This window comes from Macrotis lagotis, chromosome 7 (genome assembly GCF_037893015.1).
Source record: "Macrotis lagotis isolate mMagLag1 chromosome 7, bilby.v1.9.chrom.fasta, whole genome shotgun sequence".
Classification (NCBI taxonomy): domain Eukaryota; kingdom Metazoa; phylum Chordata; class Mammalia; order Peramelemorphia; family Peramelidae; genus Macrotis; species Macrotis lagotis.
Window position 1 is genome coordinate 216807675 of NC_133664.1, and position 22625 is coordinate 216830299.

Consider the following 22625-nt stretch of genomic DNA (forward strand, 5'->3'; position numbering starts at 1 on the left):
TGCTATAGGTTTGTGATATAGTAATGTACTGTGCTATAAGAAATTACAAAGTGATTGTTCCTTAGAATAATAAGCAGCTATTATTATTATTATTATTATTATTATTATTATTATTATTACTATTATAAATCATCAACAAGCATTATATGCAATGGGGATAGGCTAGAGACATTCCCAGTAAGATCAGGGGTGAAACAAGGATGCCTATCATCACCACCACTATTCAATATCATATTAGAAACCTTAGTTTCAGTAATAAGAGAAGAAAAAGAAATTGAAGGAATTAGAATTTGGAAGGAAGAGACAAAACTCTCACTCTTTGCAGATGACATGTTAGCAAATTTAGCAAGTTGCAAGATATAAAATAAACCCTGATAAATCCTCAACATTTCCATATATATATATATATATATATATATATATATATATATATATATATATATATATATATAGCAAGATACAGCAGAAAGAGCTAGAAAGAGAAATCTCATTCAAAGTAACCACAGACAATATAAAATACTTGGGAGTCTACCTGCCAAGGCAGACTCAAAAACTTTTTGAAAACAATTACAAAACACTTCTCACACAAATAAAATCAGATTTAAATAACTGAGCAAACATCAACTGCTCATGGATAGGTTGAGCTAATATAATAAAAATGACAATTCTACCAAAACTAAACTACTTGTTTAGTGCCCTACCAATCAAAATTCCAAAAAATTACTTTAATGAGTTAGAAAAAGTTGTAAGTAAATTCATATGGAGAAATAAAAAGTCAAGAATTTCCAGGGAATCAATAAAAAAAGTCCAAAAGAAGGCAGCTTAGCCTTACCAGATCTAAAATTATTTTATAAAGCATCAGTCATCAAAACTTTCTGGTATTGGCTAAGAAAAAAGAGTGGTGGACCAGTGGAATAGACTAGGTGCAATAGCAGGAAATGATTATAGTAATCTGTTGTTTGATAAGCCCAAAGAGTCTTTCTTCGATAAAAATTGTCGGGAAAATTCGAAGTTAGTTTAGTTTCTTCTTAGATTAGACCAACACCTCCTACCCTGTACCAATATAAGATCAAAATGGATACAGGATTTAAACATAAAAAACAATATTATAATTAAACTAGAAGATCAAGGAGTAATTTACCTGTCAGATTTATGGAAAGGGAAGCAGTTTATGACCAAGGAAGACAAAACCACTGTAATAGGTGTGGCTAGGTGGGACAGTGGATAGAGCACCAGCCCTGGAGTCAGGAGTACTGAGTTCAAATCCGACCTCAGACACTTAATAATTACCTAGCTGTGTGGCCTTGGGCAAGCCACTTAACCCCACTGACTTGCAGAAAAACCACTGTAACCAAGATCAAAAGAAATGTAGCAAATTGGGAAACAATTTTTACAACTAGTATTTCTGACAAAGGACTCATTTCTAAAATATATAGAGAACTGAGTCAAATTTTCAAAAAAAAAAAAACAACAAGCCATTCCCCAATTGACAAATGGTCTAAGGATATGCGAGGACAATTTACAGATGAGGAAATCAAAGCAATCCATAGTCATATGAAAAATTGCTCTAAATCATTACTTATTAGAGAAATGCAAACTGGCCAAAATTACCAGAAAGGACAATGATCATTGATCATTGTTGAAAGGGTTGTGGGAAATCTGGGACACTAATACACTGTTGGTGGAGCTGTGAACTTATCCAAACTTTCTGGAGAGCAATTTGGAATTATGCCCAAAGGGCAACAAAAATGTGCATACCCTTTGATCCACTATGGGGTCTATACCCTGAAGAGAGGATGAAAAAGGGTAAAAATATCACTAGTACAAAAATATTCATAGCAGCCCTGTTTGTGGTGGCAAAGCATTGGAAATTAAGCACATGGGGAACGACTTAACGAACTTTGGTATATGTATGTCATGGAACACTACTGTTCTATTAGAAACCAGAAGGGATGGGAATTCAGGGAAGCCTGGAAAGATTTTCGTGAACTGATGCTGAGCAAGATGAGCAGAACCAGAAAAACACTGTACACACTAACAGCAACATGGGGGTGATGATCAATCTTAATGGACTTGCTCATTCCATCAATGCAACAATCAGGGACAATTTGGGGCTAACTGTGATGGAGAATACCATCTGTATCTAGAGAGAGAATTGTATAGTTTGAACAAAGACCAAAGACTTTTAATTTAGAAATAAACTGTTATATTATTACATAATTTTTCCATCTCTTATACTTTATTTTTCTTCCTTAAGGATATGACTTCTCTCTCATCACATTCAACTTAGATCAATGTATACCATGGAAATAATGTAAAGACTAACAGAATGCCTTCTGTGAGACGTAGGGGGAGGGAAGCAACATTTGGGGAAAAATTGTAAAACTCAAAATAAATAAAATCTTTCTTAAAAAGTGATTGGAAAATAACAAAACAAATAAAAATACATTTTAAAAACAAAAAAAAAGAAATTACAGTGACTGATTTCAGAAAATCTAGGGAAGATGAATATAATCGGATGCAAAGTGAAGTAAACTGAACTAGGTGAATGGTATCAGCAATATTGTAATGAAAATCAACTGTGAAATACTTAGCTACAATGATCCATGACAATTTCAAAGAACTCATAATGAAAAACACTATGATGTATTCTGAGTGCAGATCAAAGCATATTGCCTTTAACTTTCTTAACTTTTCTTATATTTTTTCTTTTGCAACATTGCTATTATAGAAATATATTTTGCATGACTTCACACGCATAATGGATATGGTATATCTTGTCTTATCTTGAGGGACATAGATAAGAAGGAAGGAGAGAATTTAAATCTAAAAACAAAAAAGTTTTTTTAAAAGACACTTGAAGTACAGAAAAAATTATGGTTTTTCCACTTTCAGCCAAATTGTTGCTATTTGTATCTTAGTAAATATGCATAGATGAGTTACAATTTATTTCAATAACTTCAAATCAATCTTCTACATATTGTATCTTGCTTTAATTTATTTATATTTAATCTGATCAATTGCATAACAACAAAAAAAGGCAGCCACACTTACCTTTTATCTAAGTGATGAATAGATAGGATAACACCTGAATTTAACTGGATTTGTTTTAAAGTCGCCAAAACAGTGAACTCATGCTTATTTTGTAATTTCTGAAAAAATTGTTCAGCAGTAGCAATGGATGCTTTTATACTCCTTGAAGTATCTAAAAAAATAAAACAAAAAGTACTAAGCATAGGCTAGAGTTATTAGCATCCAACACTTTTTTTTAAAATATTATTGAACAATGATTGATACACAATAAGATAGTGACTGCATAAACAAATATTTTTAACTAGACAACAGGGCTCAAAGGACAATGAGCATTAAAATCACTAATTAAAAGCTAGTCTAGTAACTAAGTCTACTTTTACAGCTCCAAAAGAAAATATTTTGACTCATGAAGAGGATTCTGCTGTCATCGTTATCAAAGGTATGTATTCTTGATGTTGCTCTGATGTTCTTGATTCAGAAAACTTGATTTAAAGCAGTTCTACTTTGTACATTGATTCCTTTAGCCAAAAGGCTTGCTTGAAACAAAATTCAAGATGACTAAATTAGTCACTCTTATCCTTTGATGCTTCTGATTTAAAAAAAAAAGAAAAAACAGTATATATACATATATATATGTATATATAGATATATAACTGATACTGATGAATATGAAAATAAAATTATCTCTCTATATTTGTTGAAAAGAACATATACATTACAATACCTTGATGTGAGTATGTTAAAAAGGAGACATAAAATTTCATCCAATTTTCATACAACTTTAGAACATGGAGATCAATGATGAAATACCCAGGTTAGCTATGTTGGAAGGATTGGGAGGTACAAAGTAGGAAGGATTAGTGTTGGCTATCCCCTAGTCATGAATAAAATTTTCAACATGGGTAAATTTGGGTATAAGTAAACCTTATATGCATATAAAGAAAGCTTACATACACTTGGAGACAGTTACTTGGAAGTATCTAACTCCTCCCTTTTTTTCCTAAGTGTAAACATGAATGAAAAGGAGATTTTCTAATCACTGTAAAATTCTCCTTTTGATGCTGTTGCTCAGTTATTCAGTCTTCTCTGATTCTTGGCAAAGATACTGAATTATGCTGCCAATTTCTTCTCCACTGAATTAAGACAAAAAGACATGCCCAGGGTTATATAGCTAGTAAGTGTCTTAGGACAGATTTGAACTCAGGTCCTCCTGACTCCAGGGCTCTATCCACTGCACCACCACAATGCTCATTTTTAACTGCTTTGTTTCTGCATTTTTTACTTAAATTATTTTAGTCATTGTGTATATTATTTTCTTCACTCCACTTTGCATCATCTTAAGTAGTCTTTCCGAGTTTTCATTAAATTAGTTAATCAAATTGAATTGAATTATTAAATTAATTTTCTTATAACAGAGTAATAATCCATAGCATTTCCATACTGCAATTTGTTTATCCCTCCCCTAAAAATTGGCATGTACTCTTTTCAATTCTTCTCTTTAAAAAAAAGTTATGACAAAACTATTTTGGTTTATGTAGAGCTATTTAAAAAAATTAATGACGTATTAGGCAATATGTCTAGCAGTGAAATCTCTGAGTCAAATAATATAAACATTTTGGTCATTTTTTTTGCATAATACAGAGTACTTGCTAGGAAAGTTGTACTAATTCACAGTACCAACATTCATAACCCCTCCACTTTGGTCATCTTTGCCAATTTACTCAGAGACATTTTTATTTATATTTTGTATCATCATTACTGATTTTGAGCATTCTTTTAAATTGACTTTGACAGCTTATAATGCTTTTGTGAGCTCTTTGATCACATCCTTTGACCACTTCTCTATTAAGACTAATACATTTCTTTGGTTACCCACATATATCAGATACCAAACCCTTATTAGAGAACTTTGATGCAAATATTTTCCCATGCAATCATTTCTTTTCTTATCCTAGCTCCATTAATTTCATTTGTGCAGAAACTTTTCAATTTCGTGTAATCAAAATTATTTATCTTTATAATTGCTTCTATCCCTTGTTTGGTTAAGAATTCATGTTGTACTTAATACTATAAAAGGTATATGATCTACTGATCTTCTAATTGTTTATAATGGGAATTTAGAGAAATTAATATATTATTGTGGTAGGTGAACACAAAGAGTGGGAAATAATATAATGTAGTAGAGGAAATATTAGGCAAAGAAAATATGCCAACAAATAATTAATCTGTTTTAATACTACCAGCATACTATGTAAAATAGTTTATCTAACTAGGCACCAAATTGTCTTTCTGACACCTGTCACATATAACTTGCTAAAAAAAAAGACATTCTTTGATATGAACCCCTATATTTTGTGATGATTTCCATCCCATGTATCCTGTTATCTAAATAGAAGCCACCTGGACTGACGTTTTAACACTGGTGCTTCCAAATTATCTCACCAAGAAAAAAAGATGCCAAGGCATAATAAATTCACTAGGACACCTAATTAACACTATGACCCTAAACAAAAGTTAACCCTTTTGGATATTCACAAAGGACACTTCCTTACTCCATGTTTTAGCCCCTCCTAGTTCTTCCCTAATTCCACCCTAATCCTTCCTTTTTCTCCTTCCAACACTGATAACAATTTAGGGTCCCTTTAAAAGTTCTTCCTTTCTCTGTGCTGTTGCAGATTCAGCCTAGTTGCAGTTGTTACAATTGCCCTTCTTTTTCCTAACTTTGCTACTTTCTTAAGGAACCCTCTAAACTTCCCTAGGAAATCTAGACCGTGCCTAACCTCCTTAATTTGTTACTTGTTACTTTAATCCCCTGCAGAAATAAAAAAAAAGTTTTGTGTCCTTACACCTCTGATTTAAGAGCTGTAGGAATTCTTTTCAAACTTGTGGAACCTCTACTGTCTTTTCAACTGGGATTATCTAGCAGTCTCTTCCATTTAGTTTTGCTGGTATTAGTTTTGTATTAATAACTATTTTTAACTTTTTTATTTTATAAAATTTTAAAAGAATTGTCATGTGTGCAGTAAAACATGAGGATTCATAATAAAAAATCAATAAATTTTGACTTCAAAAAAGTCTATATAATAAATATTACATATTGTGTTCAAAATAGTCCACCTTTGCTTTCTTGTTGGTTTTCTCTTGTTCTCTGCTATATACTATCTGTTTCCCCTCTCACCTCTCCCCAGGACAGCTATAATTAAGCATGTATATTTACATATATATGTATTATATATACATATACATGCTCACACAAATATACACATATATAGACATTATATATATACAAACCTACATACATATACATATATTCAAGTATATATATATATATATATATGTACATATATAGTATTTGGCATGTATCTCTCTCGATTTTATATTTCCTGAAAGCAACGACCCATCTCATTTTTCATAAGAATAATCAGACTACCTGAAAGCCACAATAAAAAAAAATAATCTTGTCGAAATAATCCAAAAATAGTTAAGGAAACTTGACTTCTACTCTCTAACTTGCCCTCCTATTCCTTAATCAACTGTCTTTCAAAGAAACTCTCCATTACATACCTTTCTATACCCCTCCTCCCCATTGATCTACACACATTTCTATATACTCTCTTATCATATTCCCTTAGAGCCTCTACTCATTACCCTCCCTGTGCCCTTCTTTTAATTCTTTCTGAATTTAGAAGGCTTTTATTTGGGAATAATACTATGTATATATTTAATATTAAGGTCACTTATCTCTTTTAAAGTTTTTTGTGGAATATGGAATAAACAAGTAAGACTACTTTTTTTCAGAACTCTTTTGCAATTTCCCCAATATTTTTTTTAATCAAAAAGATTTGTTTCCCTCAATTATTTCAGTACTGGATTCTCAAACAATGAATTCTTCAATTTCATTATTTCTGAATATATCTTGTCTAGTTTTCCACTGATTTAATTTGCCTTTTTAAAAACAAAACCATATAACAAATACCATATGATTATTGCTGTTTTATAAAAGTTTGAGGTCCTAAAGAAATATAGTTAGTAACACTAACTGAAAAAAATTTGAAGGAGGTTTCTATTATAGAGGTCTTATATCCCAAACATATATGGAATTGGGTCAAAAATTTAAAAATAAAAGCCATTCCCAATTGATAAATGATCAAAAGATATGAACAGTTTTCAGAAGAGGCAAGTAAAGCTATCCATATCTAGATTAAAAATTGTTCTATCTCACTATTGACTGGAGAAACAAATTAAAAAACAATTCTGAGGTACTATCTCATGCCTATTGGATTTGTTAATAGGATAGAAAAGAAAAATGACAAATGATGGAGGAAATGTGGAAATAATGAGACATTAATGTATTGTTGGAGTTGGAAACTGATTCAACCATTCTTTTTTTTGAGTTAATTTATTCCAATATAACATTATCATTGGACACTCATCCTTCTTCATTCTTTTTTTTAATTGAAATTTTATTTTATTTTTCCAATTAGATGCAATGGTGGTTTTTTAAATTCGTCCATTTGCAAATTTATGAGTTGCAAAATTTTCTATCACCCTGTCTTCCCTGCGCCTCCCCCCCCCCCACCATGGTGGCAACCAATCTGGTAAAAGTTGTATGTGTATAATTGTGTTTAACATATTTCCATATTAGTCATGTGAAAAAAAGGAATTAGAACTAAGGGGAAAGAAAAAAAAAACATGAGAAGAAAGGGAAAACATAAAAGAATTTTTAAAAGTGAATATAGTGTTCTTTGCAGTGCATGCAGAATCCATGACATTTTCTCTGGATATAAATGGTATTGTCCTTGATCTCTGAACAGCTGAGAGGAGCTGCCTCCATCATAGTCGATCATCTCACAATATTATTGTTAATGTGAACAATGTTCTCTTGATTTTACTCACTTCACTCAGTATCAGCTCATGCAAGTCTCTGAAGTTCAACTGCTCATGATTTCTTACAGAACAGTACTCCATCACATTCATATACCATAACTTGATCAGCCATTTCCCAGTCAATAGGAATCTCCTCAGTTTCCAACTCTTTGCCACTACAAAAAAGGTGCTATAAATATTTTTGAACATGTGAGACTTTCCCTGTTTTTCATGATTTCTTTGAGTTATAGCCCTTATATTGGTGTTGCTGGATCAAAGGGTATGAACAGTTTTATTGTTCTTTGGGCATAGTTTCAGATTGCTCTACAGAATGACTGAATCAGTTCACCAATGGTGCTTTAAAGTTCCAAATTTTCCATATCCTCTCCAACATTGATAATTTTCCTTTTTTGCCACTTTTAGCCAATCTGATAGATGTGAGGTAGTACCTCATAGTTATTTCAATTTGCATTTTTCTAATCAATAATGATTTGGATCATTTTTTCATAAGACTAAAATAGCTTTAAATTCTTCATCTGAAAACTTCCTGTTCATATCCTTTGACCGTTTCTAAATTGAGGAAAGCCTTGTATTCTTATAAATTTGATTCAGTTCTCTATATATTTTAGTGATTCAATCATTCTGAAGAATAATTTAGAACTATGCCCAAACTAACAATATGGAGCTATAAACTCATATAAAACCATTTGACCTAGCAATATCATAATTAGGTCTGCATTCCAAAAAAAAGTTTAAAAAAACAAAAGGAAAGGAAAGGGACCTATATGGTCAAAAATATTTATAACAGTTCTTTTCTGGTAGCAAAATATTGGAAATTGAGGGGATGCCCATAAATTGGGGTGGGTAGATGAATAAATAATGATATGTGATTATGATGGAATACTATCATATTATAAGAAATGATGAGCATGATGATCTCAGAAAAAATCTGGAAAGTGAAATGTACTATGTACATATGCACATTCTATATAACAATATTGTAGGATGATCAACCATGTATGATTGACTATTCTAAGCAATACAAAAATCCAAAATAATTTAAGACTTTTAATGAAAAATATTATCCACTTCCAAAGAAAGAACTAATGGAGCCTAAATATAGATCAAAGTATACATTTTAATTTTTTTTAAATTATTTTTGGTCTGTATGTTCTTTCACAACTTGACTAATATGGAAATATGATCTACATGACTTCACATGTTTAATCTATATCAAGTTGCTTGTCATATCAGAGAAGGGAGAGAAGGAAGGAAAATGGAACTCAAAATTATTAAAAACAAATGTTATATTTTTGTACAAATAAAATAAATATAGTTAAGGTCAGAAGGAAAGCAGAAAATTGAGAAAAATATCTCAAATGTATAAAGAACTTTTTTCAAATCTATAAGAGAATGATATATTCCCCAATAGATAAATGGTCAAAGGATATATGAAGTCAGTTTTCTGATGAAGAAATAAAACAATTTATACTGTAAATATTGTAAAAAATATTCTAAATCAATATTTATCAGAGAAATTACAGCCTTGAAATATCATTTTATACCTACCAGATTGGAAAAATGATAGAGAAAGTGACAAATGCTGGAGAAGATGTAGAAATATTGGAAGACTAATTGTTTGTTCATGTATTGTGGACTGATCCAATCATTTTGGAGAGCAATTTGAAATTATGCCCAAAGTTTTATTAATTTATATACCATTTGACCCTACAATATCACTTTTTGGTTTATTTCTAATGATGATTCAGGGGAAAGGATATCCTATATATTCTAAGATATTTATAGCAGGTTTTTTTTGTGGTGTCAAAGAACTGGAAATTGCAGGCATACTCATCAATTGGAGAATGACTGAACAAGTTGAGGCATGTGCTTGTTGTAATAGAATACTTCTGTTCAATAAAAATTGATGACTTCAAAGATTTTAGAAAAACATGGAAAGACATATGAATCAGTACAGAGCACAATGAGCAGGACCAAGAGAACAATGTATATAGTAGAGGGCAGCTAGATGGCACAGTGAATAGAGTAGTCTAGAGAACCTGAGTTCAAATGTGGTCTCAGACATTTAATAACTACCTAGCTGTGTGACCTTAAAACCCCATTGCCTTGCAATAAACAAAAAACCAACATATATAGTAACACAATATTGTTTTAAGAATAATTTTGAGTAAGTTTTTTTCTGTTATAAATACCTACACTAATTATAAAAGACATATTTAAGAAAGATGCTATTTGCATCCAGATAAATAAGATAAAAATGAATGTGTACAGGGGCAGCTAGGTGGTGCATTGGATAAAGCACCGGCTCTGGAGTCAGGAGTACCTGGGTTCAAATCTGGTCTCAGACATTTGATAATTACCTAGCTATGTGGCCTTGGGCAAGCCACTTAACCCCATTGCCTTACAAAAAAAATGAGTGTGTACAGAATAATTTTATATATATATTTACATATATACATACATATGTGTGCATATGCCTAGATCTGTGTCTAATAGTCATCATCTTTAGGGGAAAATAAAAAAAATTGAAAATTAAATTTACATTACAATTTTGTTATCTATTTGAAAGGAATAGAAAGTTGTACAAAGTATTTTTTTTAGTTTTGTGTACAATTATCTTTTTTATTATACTGTTATGGAAATGCTTGTTTGATTCCATCAATCACAAAATAAATAAATAAATAAATAAGTGATTTGTCAGTGAACTAGAAAAAACAAATGGTAAAAATTATTTTTACATGTAACTAGAAAAAATCATTTTTAAAAAATACTTGTCAATGGAGAATAAGATACAATGAAACAAAATTACCCATTGCTCAATAAGCATGAAAACATACATTTATTGTGAAAGATTCCATTTGATAAGAACTGCTAGGAAATCTAGAAAGTAGCTTGTTACAAATTAGGCTTATACTATATCCTACAATAAATTCAAAAGAATATATGACCTGAATATCATGCTTTTTTTATAAATAGATGGGAAACAGATCATATACCTTTCATAGCTAAAGGAAAGAAATGAATTCTTAACCAAACTATGGACAGAAGCCATTTCAAAAGACAAAAGATAAAAACTTGATTCTGTGAAATTGCAAGGCTTTTGCAGAAACAAAATTAACTCATTTAGGCTAAGAAGAGAAGTGATCAAATAAGGCAAGAAGCTCTCTATCAAAATTCTTGGGCAAGGGTTTGTTATCCAAAATAGGCAGAAAACTAACAGAAAAAAAAAAATATATATATATATATATATATATATATATATATATGCTTACATATATATGATGTTATTTGCTAATAGACAGGTATTTAACAATTGTGAACAAATAGCTCTTTAAAAGAATTGCAAGCCATTAACAAGCACATGAAGAATGCTTGAAATCAAAACACTCCTGAGATTTTGCCACATTTTGGTAAAAAAGACAAAATATGGGAACAATTAAAGTTGGTGGAATTGTGGGAAGATTGGTACACTAATATATTATTGCTTGAGCTGTGAATCAATATAACCGTTTTTGAAACGCAATTTGTAAATATGCAAACTAAGATACTAAAAGTTTCATATCCTTTGATCTAGCTAGAGATTTCACTCCTAAGTTTCTATACCAGGGAGACCATAAGAAGAAATCATATACACAAAACTCATAAAGAAAAATATAACAGAACTTTTGGTAGTAGTAAAGTACTGGAGTAGATGCTCATTTATTGAGGAACAGTTAAACAAACTGTGATACAAGAATGTAATGGATGAAATCTCAGGGTTGTTTTAAATTTGGATTTCTCTTATTAATTCTTTCAAGAATCTTCATGTGGTTGCTCAAAAATAAATAGATATGATAAATAAAAAGAATCTTGGAAAGATTTACACAATTTGTTGAAAAATGACATAAGCAATATTAAGAAAATAATATGCACAGTAACAATTTCATAAGCAGAAAGAATAACTAAAAATTAGGTGATATCCCTCCCTACTACTTTAGTGGGATATGGTCCATAGCATATATTTTCAACTTTTTCAATATATTGATTAGTTTGTCTGACTTTTTTTCTCTTCCCATCCTTTTTTTAATTTAAAATATTATTATATGGAATGGTTTTCTGGAAGGAAAATTTAAATTATGTAAAACAATCAATAAATTTTTTAAAATTTTCTGCTTATAACTATTGTAAGTCATTCTCAACCAAGGTTTTTGGCCTCTTTGATTATTGTTTTTAGAATTTTCCTTGTTAAGTGAGCATACTCAGCCACCCAGTTATAAGCACAAACAACAAATATATCATTTAAACTGAATCATCAGGGCATGGGTGGGCAGAGATGTTGAAGAAATCTATACCTTAGATTTTAAAGTTTCACTTTATTGTTACTTAGATAATTTTTGCTCTCAGAAAATGATTGCATCTAATACAGTTCTTCCAAGAGATTTGTAGTTAAATGACTTAGATCAGTACCTACTACTGTGCCTAAGTAGCAGGACCTGCATAGTTATATATTAAATTTAACAATTTGAATTTTAAATCATATTCAGTTGTAATTACAGAATAGTCTATTATAGTTATATTCCTGTATTTTCTTTATTTTAATTAATGGGAAAAATCATCAGAACTAAATAAGGAACAACAGATCCACATGCTCTAAACACTTCCTAAAAGTATCTTTTTTGATGAAATTCTGTGAATACTTAAGAAACATCTAAACATGAATAGCCCAAATAAGCAACCCTGCATTAAGCAGCATATGGACAATAATCATCTTTTGAAAATTCAGTTTTCAAATTTAATGCTGAAAGCATGAAATATTTTATTATTTTACAGAAACAAAAAATAGCTGTCAATTAGAAAAAGTACTTTAAATTCCTTACTCTTTAAAAAAGATAGGAATGATACCAAAAAAATTTCTTCTACTAACTTTAATTTAGCATCCAAGAGTTTCTTAAATCATTAATCACTTTTTGAAATTCTGGCTATGTTATTTCATGTGTAATGCCAAAAAGTTCACTTATAGAGTCCATCTATCATAAATTTAATCTGCAAAATCTGTAGAAGGCTGAAAGCTTTTTTTATTCCTGAGAAATCAAAATAACTGCTATAAATACATATAAATCAGAATTGACTCAATTTATACTTTTTTTTCAAAGATGAGTCAAAATTACTATTCTTAGATCAACAATCAAAGCTTAGAAAGTGAATTTTCTTAAGATATTATCAAGTTAAATATTAATGGACATTATACAATGTAATTATCCTATGAAATGTTCCAAAATATTTGACAAACTATTCTTAAGTTCATAGTTAATGTAGACAACCTTTGCATATAACATTTAAATACCATATCAGGCTGATGATACTCAAATATCCTGTCCTTAAGTCTCCACTAATCTCTAAGCTATCGTTTCCAGTGGCCTTTCAGACACCTTGAATTCAATGTCCAGTAGAAATCTTAAACTCAGTGTCCAAGATGGAACTCATCTTTTCCCTTAAATCATAGAAGACAACATCCTCTTCCTAGTTTTTCAAGTTCTAAACCTAGGAATAATTCTGGATTCCTCATCATCTCTCACCACCCATATCCAATCTGTTGTCAAGGTCTGTCAGTTCCACCTCTGAAAGAACTCTGGAACATGCTCTCTTTTCTCTTCTGGCATTGCCACTACTCTAATGGAAGACCTTATCAATTTATGCCTGTATTATTACAATAGCCTGTTTGTAGTTCTGCAAATTTCAAGTCTCTCCCCTTATGCTCCATTCAGTCAAAACCTCCACTAAATAAACTCCAGTACCTTCCTTTTGCCAAAAGGATAAATACAAAATACTATATTACTCATTCAAAGCCCTTCATAATCTAACCTTCTTCTACTTTTCCAATCTTCTTATATATTATTCCCTGACATGTTACAATCCATTGACAATGGCATTCTGACTCTTTCATGAACAATTTTTTGGCTCCAAGCATTTTCTCTGGCTGTCCTCTATACCAGAATACTCTCTGACTACTGATCTCCCTGGCTTCTTTTAGATACCAACCCATACAGGCAGCCTTTTCTAACACTTCTTAATTCCATTGCCTTCCCTCTATTACTATTTCCTATTTATCCTGTATATAGCTTTCTTTGTATATATATTTGTTTGCATATTATTCCCCTCATTACATTGTGAGCCCCTTGAAAGCCAGGACTGTCTTTTGCCTCTTTTTGTATTACCCCCAGCATAATAATATATTGAATATAGTCGTTCCTTAATTGATGTATATTGATTTTTGCAATTTTTATCTCATTTGACCTTAAAAAACTCTGGGAAAGAGGTGCTTTCATTATTCCCATTTAACAGAAGAAGAAACGGTTAAGAGACTTGTCCAGGGACAAAACAGCTTTGTAAGTTAAGGAGTCTATATTTGAACATGTCTTCTTGACCTCTGTGCTCCTGCTCTGTCTGTCTGTATGTTTGTCTGCCTCTCTCTCTCTCTCTCTCTCTCTCTCTCTCTCTCTCTCTCTCTGTGTCTCTGTCTGTCTGTCTGTCTGTCTCTCTCTCTCTCTCTCTCTCTCTCTCTATGTATATATATATATATATATATATATATATATATATATATACATACATACATATATATGCCTATCTAGTTAAATAGAATCCCATGTTTGAAATCAGGTTAACAGTATTTATTGTGACTACTGTGTGCCCAAGTATTGTATTTTGAACTAGAAAGGATATAAAATCAATGGAATCTAAGTATTAGGTGCTTTGGAACATACAAAGAATCATAGAATAGAATTCCCGATTTCCAGAAAATTCCAAAAAAGTAAGTCATAGCTCTTGTTCTGAAAGAACTGTGCTTCTGTCACTATGATATCAGAGTGGATACCAAAAGTAATTTTTAATGAAGAAAAGTCATCATTCTTTGAGAGTATTTTCTGGTATTTATTCTATTTTTGACTTCAGAATACTACTAAAGTTTTATCTGTCTGAAAGAATTCTAAACTCAAACTAGTTGCAAATCACCTTCATATAGCTTTTTAAATCAAGACTGGATTTAGCTCAGAATATTTTTCTGTCAACACTACATACTTAAACATTGTTTCACTATTGATTCATGAAGAGTTTTTATTTCTTTATTATTAGAGTCAGGAGCAAGGGTGTGGTCATTAGTAGCTTGATTTGGAATTTTTTAAAAAACTGAATGCAGTTTCAGGGCAGTTAGGTGGGTAGAGCAAAGTGGGTAGAGCCTGGAGGCAGGACCAGTGTTCAAATGCAGCCTCAGATACTTAAAACTAGCTGTGTGATCCTGGTCAAGTCACTTAACTCCAATTGCTTCCACACACACAAAAATGAATGCAGTTTCATAAATAATGCCAAATAAATAATGAAAAATAATAGTGATAACTTGAGAGATTTTGATTTTTCCAGAAAATCATACACAATTTTTTTTCAAGATTCTGGCCATTCTAAAGAGGAAAGGTTTCATAGAAAACTTTCAGAGGGTAATTTCTTAATCAAGACTGTAGATAACTTATTTCATAACTGAATTAACTTCATCTAAATGAGGAGTTTGTTTGGATATATTGGATATATTCCCATGGTCTAAAATAAACCATCTGCCATCTTAATTTCTGAACAGTACTCAAGGGATTTAGCCATTAAAACTGATGGGAGTACAAGCTAAAAAGTTATGGGAGATAATTCTTGTTACTTGAAAAGAGATAAAAAAAAGATAAAAATCAAACTGGACCCTACGCTTGGGAGATAGTGACACTACAGCAATCAAATTCAAATGTTTGGCTTAGGTCTTCGCTAAGGATTTTTAATTATCTACATTGGCCTCAGAGACACATTAGGGATAGGGATCCATACCTTGAAAAAAAAAGGCTTTACTTCCATTGTGCAGCCCAGGAACCTGGAGCACTCCAGTCGTGGATTCTCCCAGCTCTAAATCGTTCAGGAAGTCGATTTTCAAGGAGGGGTCTACTTCAATTCCCCAAACTTGAAGGTGGGGGTTGACCAATAGCAAAGAAAGAAAAAGCACTATCAAAATAAAAGTTGACACTACAGGATAGCGATTTCATTGGTAACTAACAAAGCTAGGCAGAATCACCTGTACTCCCCAGCCTGACTTAAAAATAATTTAATAATTTAGCAGTCCTATTTCCACGAAATAATTTAAAGTCATTCTATTATCTCTCGGCTCACAGGGTTAAGATAGGGCTCAAGAACATCCTTTAGATGTCAACATGAGAGGTGGGAGCAAGCTAGCCTTTCCCTGCCCATTCCTGGGCCTTTTCAGTGCCGCAGATGATAGCCCTTAACTGCTATTTTCCTTGCTGGCTCTCCAGAACCGCCTCACATTGGCTTTGCTTCTAGTGTCCACAGAGTCTAATGCAGATTGCTTTCCCCCTCAGCCTAGCCCAGTCCAGCCCAGCCCGCACTGACCTGCTCGCAAACAGAAGATCAAACAGAATATGGTCCCTATGATTGGAGACTCCATGGTGTAGATCTTTTCAGTTCATCTTCTTCCTCTTGGCAAAAAAATACAAGAAAACATCCTCAGAATAAAAAATAAATAAATGTCTGCCTGTCCCTTTGTTCCTTGATATTAATTTTTAAAAATTGAGGAGCGTAGTTCCTTAAAAATAAAATACATAAATTTGTCAGATCCTTGAACAAATTGGACTTTCCGATGTGCCCATCATTCCCACCCTGAGAGTGGCAAAGGGTAAAAAAGAGGGAGGGGTCAGATTTAGACGGGGATCTGAGCGGGGATGGGGGTGGGACGATGATGAGGATGAAGAGAAAGGCAAAAGAGAAAAAAAGATCGGTGGTGGTGGTAGAGGTTGGGGGTGTTAAGGGTTCTGGGCAGCCACAAAAACTCCCTCTCCCACTGCAGCCAGAACCTGTGAGGAAGGCAGAGACGATGGGAGGAGAGCCCAGAGATTCCCAGAGAAGAGATTGCCCTTTCGGGGAGGGGCGAACACGGGAGAGGGCGGGGAGCGAAGGGAATGAGATGAAGAAAGCCGAGAAGAGCTTCCAGGTCCCTTTCCTCCCACCGCAACAGATTTCGGGAGCATCTGCAGCCTCCTCCTCTTCCCTCCCACCATCCTGGAGCCATTCCACTCTTCCTCTCCAGATTAAAAAGAACTAAAACCAAGATGCTAAATTTACGGAAGATCGTTTCCCTCTACCCTTATTCCTTCCCCAGTTCACCACCCTCAGGAAAAGGGACCACCTATTTATTCAGAGTTCCTTTAAGAATTTAGAAAGTAAATTGCTCCTAGTCAGAAAGGAATGAAAAAGCCAAAAGTTGCAAAAATTGACAGCCAGGTAGGGACTCTGGAGATATTCCGGGGGGGGGGGGGGGGGTGAAGCAAGCACTGTGAGTGGGGAATTTGGTGGCAGAATAGTCTGGAGGCTCCAGAACCTCTGCCAAATGTTGAGTTGAGGAAAAGGATATCTCGCCAGCTAGGAAAGAACTCTGAGCAGGTGGGCCTGAAGGAAGGAGCTAGAACACCTGCTGAATTTAAATCTCCTTCGTTAAAGACCACAGCTTTTCTGCTAACATCCTCGAAGGTCTTTGGATTCTATTAATATAGAAGCTGTGGGCATGGATGCAAATTAATATAGATTTTCTCCTCACAGGATCCAAGACTTAGCATTGCTCTTAAACTGTCCTTAAATATCTAAGAGATTATACTCTGAATCCAAAAAATTGGATCACCTATAATCCTCCATCAAAACAAAGTTCAGAGGGTATCGCTAATTTGCTAAATTGTTAAATTGATAAGTATATTGTTATCTGATTTTATTTTTAAAAAGGCACAGCGGATTCTTGAATCTCCTCCTCCCCAACCCATAACTGTATAGACCAAATTTTCTACTGTCTTGCTGAATGATAGAAAATCTGCCTGAGTCAATAACACAATGTAAATTTTATTTATTATGCCTAGCTTACGACACGGAGGTTTCAAGGAATTACCTCTTGAGTGGGATGGGGGGGGGGGGGGGAGTGTCTCTCCTCTCTCTCTAATATCTGTTTTCTTTGCTCTTGCCCTTGAAAAAAATGAGTTTATTTGCTATTTGTCATCTTCCTCCTAGAGTAATCAATCTTCACCAATGAAGAGTCCTATGCAAATACTCTCTGAAGCTGGATCACATATAGAAACTAAAATTAGCTTTAAAAAATCCTATGTGGCAGCTAGGTGGTGCAGTGGACAGAGCACAGGCCCTGGAGTCAGGAGGACCTGAGTTTAAATCCTGCCTTAGACACTTACTATACTTAATTGTGAGACCTTGGGCAAGTCACTTAATCCCATTGCCTTACAAAAACCAAAAAAATCTTTATAGACTCACATAGCTAATTTACTGCAAATAATTGCTATATTTCAGGATATTCATAAGCACATCTTTGACATTTAAAAGTTTTGATGTTTACACCCAAGAAGTGTCTTGAAAATCTGAATTTTCAAAAATTATTCATGTATTATTTTTATTTTCCTCCTTTGAAATAATAAACTTCTTTTACTTCTTCACTAGTAAAAACCACAACATGTAAATGTTAAAAAATATATATCTTTAGCAATATGGGAGTGATGATCAGCCTTAATGGACTTGCTCATTCCATTGGTGCAATAATCAGAGACAATTTTAGGGTATCTGCAATGGAGAATGCCATCTGTATCCAGAGAAAGAACTGTGGAATTAAGACAAAAACCAAAGACCTTAAATTTTTAAAAAAAAGTTGTCTCATACACTACATAATTTTGCTATCTATAATATTTTCTCTCAACACATTCAATTTTTATCACTGTGTAGCATGGAAACAATGTAAAGGGGCTCTGAGGGAAGAGAGAGTGGGGAAAATTGTAAAATTCAAAAATTCAAAAAATGATAGGTAGAAACTACTATTGTATATAATTGTAAAACAAAATATTAAAATGGATTTATACAAATACATCTTTGATGAAAATGACATCCATATCCATAAGAATACATAAGAAACAAAAAGCTACAAAGTTCTTTGAATGCAATTTTCTTTTATGTTTTTTCTTTCTTTCTCATGGTCTTTTCCTCCTTTAGCTCTAATTTCTCTCTCACAACATGACTAATAAGTTAAACACAATGATACATGTACAATTTTTACCACATTGTTCCACCATTGCCATGGGAAGGGGGGGAGAAAATATGGAACTCATAAACTTGCAAAAAGATAAATGTTGAAAACTACTTTTTCATATAGTTGTAAAAAATGAAATATAAATAAATAAAAATTAAAAATGTCTTTGAATATAGAAAATTCTACTTATCAAATATTTAGAAATGTAAGGCAGTTAGTATTCACTGTCTTCCAGAAAAACAAATATCCTAGTCTGAACAGGCCTTCCTTCTTTGAAATAAATTACTTTCTTCATAAAGCTAAATTTAAGATCCTTGTTCTAAAAATTAATGCTTCATCTCCTACCTATGCAAAAAAACTTTTAAAAAATTAACTTTCAAATCATTTAGAATGTTCTACAACATTATAGACAGGGAATAAGTCCTCAATTTATTTTTTATGAATAAAAAAATAATTTATGTATTTTATATAATATTAAGATTATGCTCAATAACCCAGAGCTAACCCCTATTTTTATAATACCAAAAAAGAGCAAAAGTGGCAAAACTGCCTAATGTGGGTCAAAAGTCTGAAAACATACACAATGTACTTTATGAATAAAATACTCAATACTAAAAGGGTAGTGGAGGGGAGATCTCATATTTCTTGGGGCCATACTTATTCTTTTAATTTTGCAAATTCAATTTTGGTTGTGTGTGTGTGTGTGTGTGTGTGTGTGTGTGTGTGTGTGTGTGTGTGTGTAACTTTTCTTCCTGTTTATATTGTTGTAATTAGTGTTTATAGTTTCCCTCTGTCTTCTTAATTCATCCTCTATCAGTTCATATACATCTTTCTATGCTCCTCTGTATTCATCTTAGTCATTATAGAGCATAGTAATATCTCATTACATTCATCCATGACAATTTCTTGAACTATTTTGTTACAATTTTCTGTAAACTTTGTGAACTTAAATAATCATTTAATATTACCAAAAGTATTTTTATAAATATTTTTATGTATATGGAAAATTTCTCCTTACCAATGTCCTTCCTAGGACAGAAACCCCAAGAAACTGAATCAAAGTGTATGGACATTTTAGTCACTTTAATTACAAATTATTTTCGAAAATGGTTATACTCATTACAATGCACTAGGATGCCTATCTTCCCACAACCCCTCCAATAATGACAATTTCCATATTGTATCATCTCTACCAATTAGCAGAGTGTGAACTGACACCTCAAGGTAGTTTTGATTTGGATTTCTCTTATTATTATTGATTTTGGAGCCTTCCTTTGTCTAACTCTTAATAGTTTGTAATTCTTTTAAGAACTATTTGTCAGGGGCACTGACCTTGTAGTCAGGAGGAGCTAACTTCAAATCTGTCCTCAGGTAGTAGTTACCTAGATAAGTGACCTTGAGCAAGTCACTTAACCCCATTGCCTGGCAAAAAATTTATCTATATCAGGAAGAAATATGTATTTACTAAGTGCCTACCATGTGCCAAATACTATGCTAAGCACATTACAAATATTAACTCATTTGCTTCGCACAACACTGGGAGGTGTCATTATATATTTTAAAATTTTAATAGTATTTTATTTTTCCCAAGTACATATCAAGAAAATTTTTAGCAGTTTTTAGCAATCCTTCTCTCCTTCCCACCATTCTTCTGAAATTTTTTCTCCCTCTCCTTTTCTCTCTCTTCTGAAATATGTTAGGCAAGTTTCCCTATACTCTTCTTATGGAAGAAGAAATAAATTAAAAGAAAAAAAAGACAATGAATAAGAATAAAGTGATTTAAGAAAATATACTTTGATCTACATTCAGAATCCATCAGTTCTTTATCTGAATGTGGATATCATTTTCCTTTCTGAGTCCTTTGTACTTGTTTTGGATAATTGTTTTTCTAAGAAGAACTAAGTCATTCATAGTTGATAATCATACAATGTTATTGATACTGTGTATATTGTTTTCCTGTTTCTGCTCATTTCACCTTACATCAGTTCATGGAAGACCTTATAAATTTTTATGAAATCTTCCAATTCATCATTTGTCATAGTGCAATAGCATTCTGTTATATTTATATACCACAGCTTGTTCAGCCATTCCCCAATTGATGGATATCCCCTCTATTTCTAATATTTTGCCACTACATGGAGGGTTGCTACAAATCCTTTTAAATATGAAAATCTTTTTCCCTTTTTTAATGATATCTTTGTGATATAGATCTAGTAGTGGTATTTATGGATCAAGGGGATATTATTAGCCTTTGGTCATAGTTCCAAATTGCTCTCCAGAATTGGTTGGATTAGCTCACAACTCTACCAATAGTACATTTAGTATACCAATTTCCCCACATCCTCTCCAACATTTGTCATTTTCCTTTTTTGTCATAATAGCCAATCTTACAGATGTGAGGTGAATTGTTTTTAATTTAAATTTCTCTTATCAAAAGTAATTTAAAATACTTCTTCATATGTATATAGATAGCTTTGACTTCTTTGAAAACTGTCATTTATCAACTGAGGAATGGCTTATATTCTTATAAATTTGATATAGTTCTCCATATATTGGAGAAATGAGGCCTTTATCAGAGACATTTGCTATAAAGATTGTTTCTCAGTTTTCTGCTTTTCTTCTGATTTTAGTTGTATTAATTTTGTTTATGCAAAAGTTTTTAATGTAATACAATCAAAATTTTCTATTTTATATTTTATAATCTGCTCTATCTCTTATTTGGTCATGAATTCTTCCAGTTACCTCCTGTTGCTTTCTTCTTTAATTTTTGGTTTGATTTATCACATTCTGAGAGGGGACAGTTGAGGCCTCCCACTAGTCTAGTTTTCCTGTCTGTTTCTTCTTGTAACTCATTCAACTTCTTAGAATTTGAATACTATAACACTTTTTGCATATATGTTTAGTAATGATATTGCTTTATTGTCTATGGTAACAAGCTGTAGTTTCCTTCCTTATCTATTTTAATTAGACCTCTTTTTGCTTTGACTTTATCTGAGATCAGGATTGCTACTCCTGCTTGTTTTATTTCAGTCGAAGCATAATAAATCTCTGCTCAAGCACCTTCCTTTACCATGTATGTGTCTCTCTGCTTCATGTATTTATTATAAACAACATATCCTTTGTCTTTGATCCATTTGGCTATATGCTTCTGCTTTATGGGAATTATGAATATTTTATGAATAAAATTCTATTCACTTTCACAGTTATGATTGCTACTTGTGTATTTCCTTTCATCCTATTTTTCCTCCAGTTTGTCCTCTTTCCTTTCATCCTCACCATTGCTTTGCTTCTGTCTGCACCTCTCCTGATCTGCCCTTCCTTTGTCAGTCTCAAACCTGCCCTTTATTTAATCTCTTCCTTTCCTACTTCCCTATTGGGTAAGATAGATTTGTGTATTCAACAGATTGTGTATATTATTAGGTCTTTGAGAGTATGACTCAAATGATGTTCATTGCTTAACCTCCTATCTTCCCCTCCTCTGTAATGGATCTTTTGCATTTCTGTATGTGAAATAATTTACTATTTACTCCCACCTTCCTTCTGTATTATTCTTTTTTTATTTCTTAATTATTTTTATGTCATTTCTTTAAATTTCCCTTATTCCCATACTTTC

At 32.4% G+C, this 22625-nt stretch overlaps 1 protein-coding gene across 1 annotated transcript in view; it reads right to left on the minus strand.

Moving 5' to 3' along the window:
* The window catches only part of NELL2 (neural EGFL like 2), a 193486-nt gene extending 176679 nt beyond the window's left edge, over window positions 1-16807 (minus strand). Inside the window, exons 1-3 of the mRNA XM_074194879.1 lie at window positions 16336-16807; window positions 15760-15888; window positions 3055-3205 (exon numbers count right to left, since the gene is read on the minus strand). Of these exons, the coding sequence (XP_074050980.1) occupies window positions 3055-3205; window positions 15760-15888; window positions 16336-16390 (335 nt within the window). The 5' untranslated portion in view covers window positions 16391-16807. The remainder of the gene's footprint in view (window positions 1-3054; window positions 3206-15759; window positions 15889-16335) is intronic.
* Between the last annotated feature and the right edge of the window lie 5818 nt (window positions 16808-22625).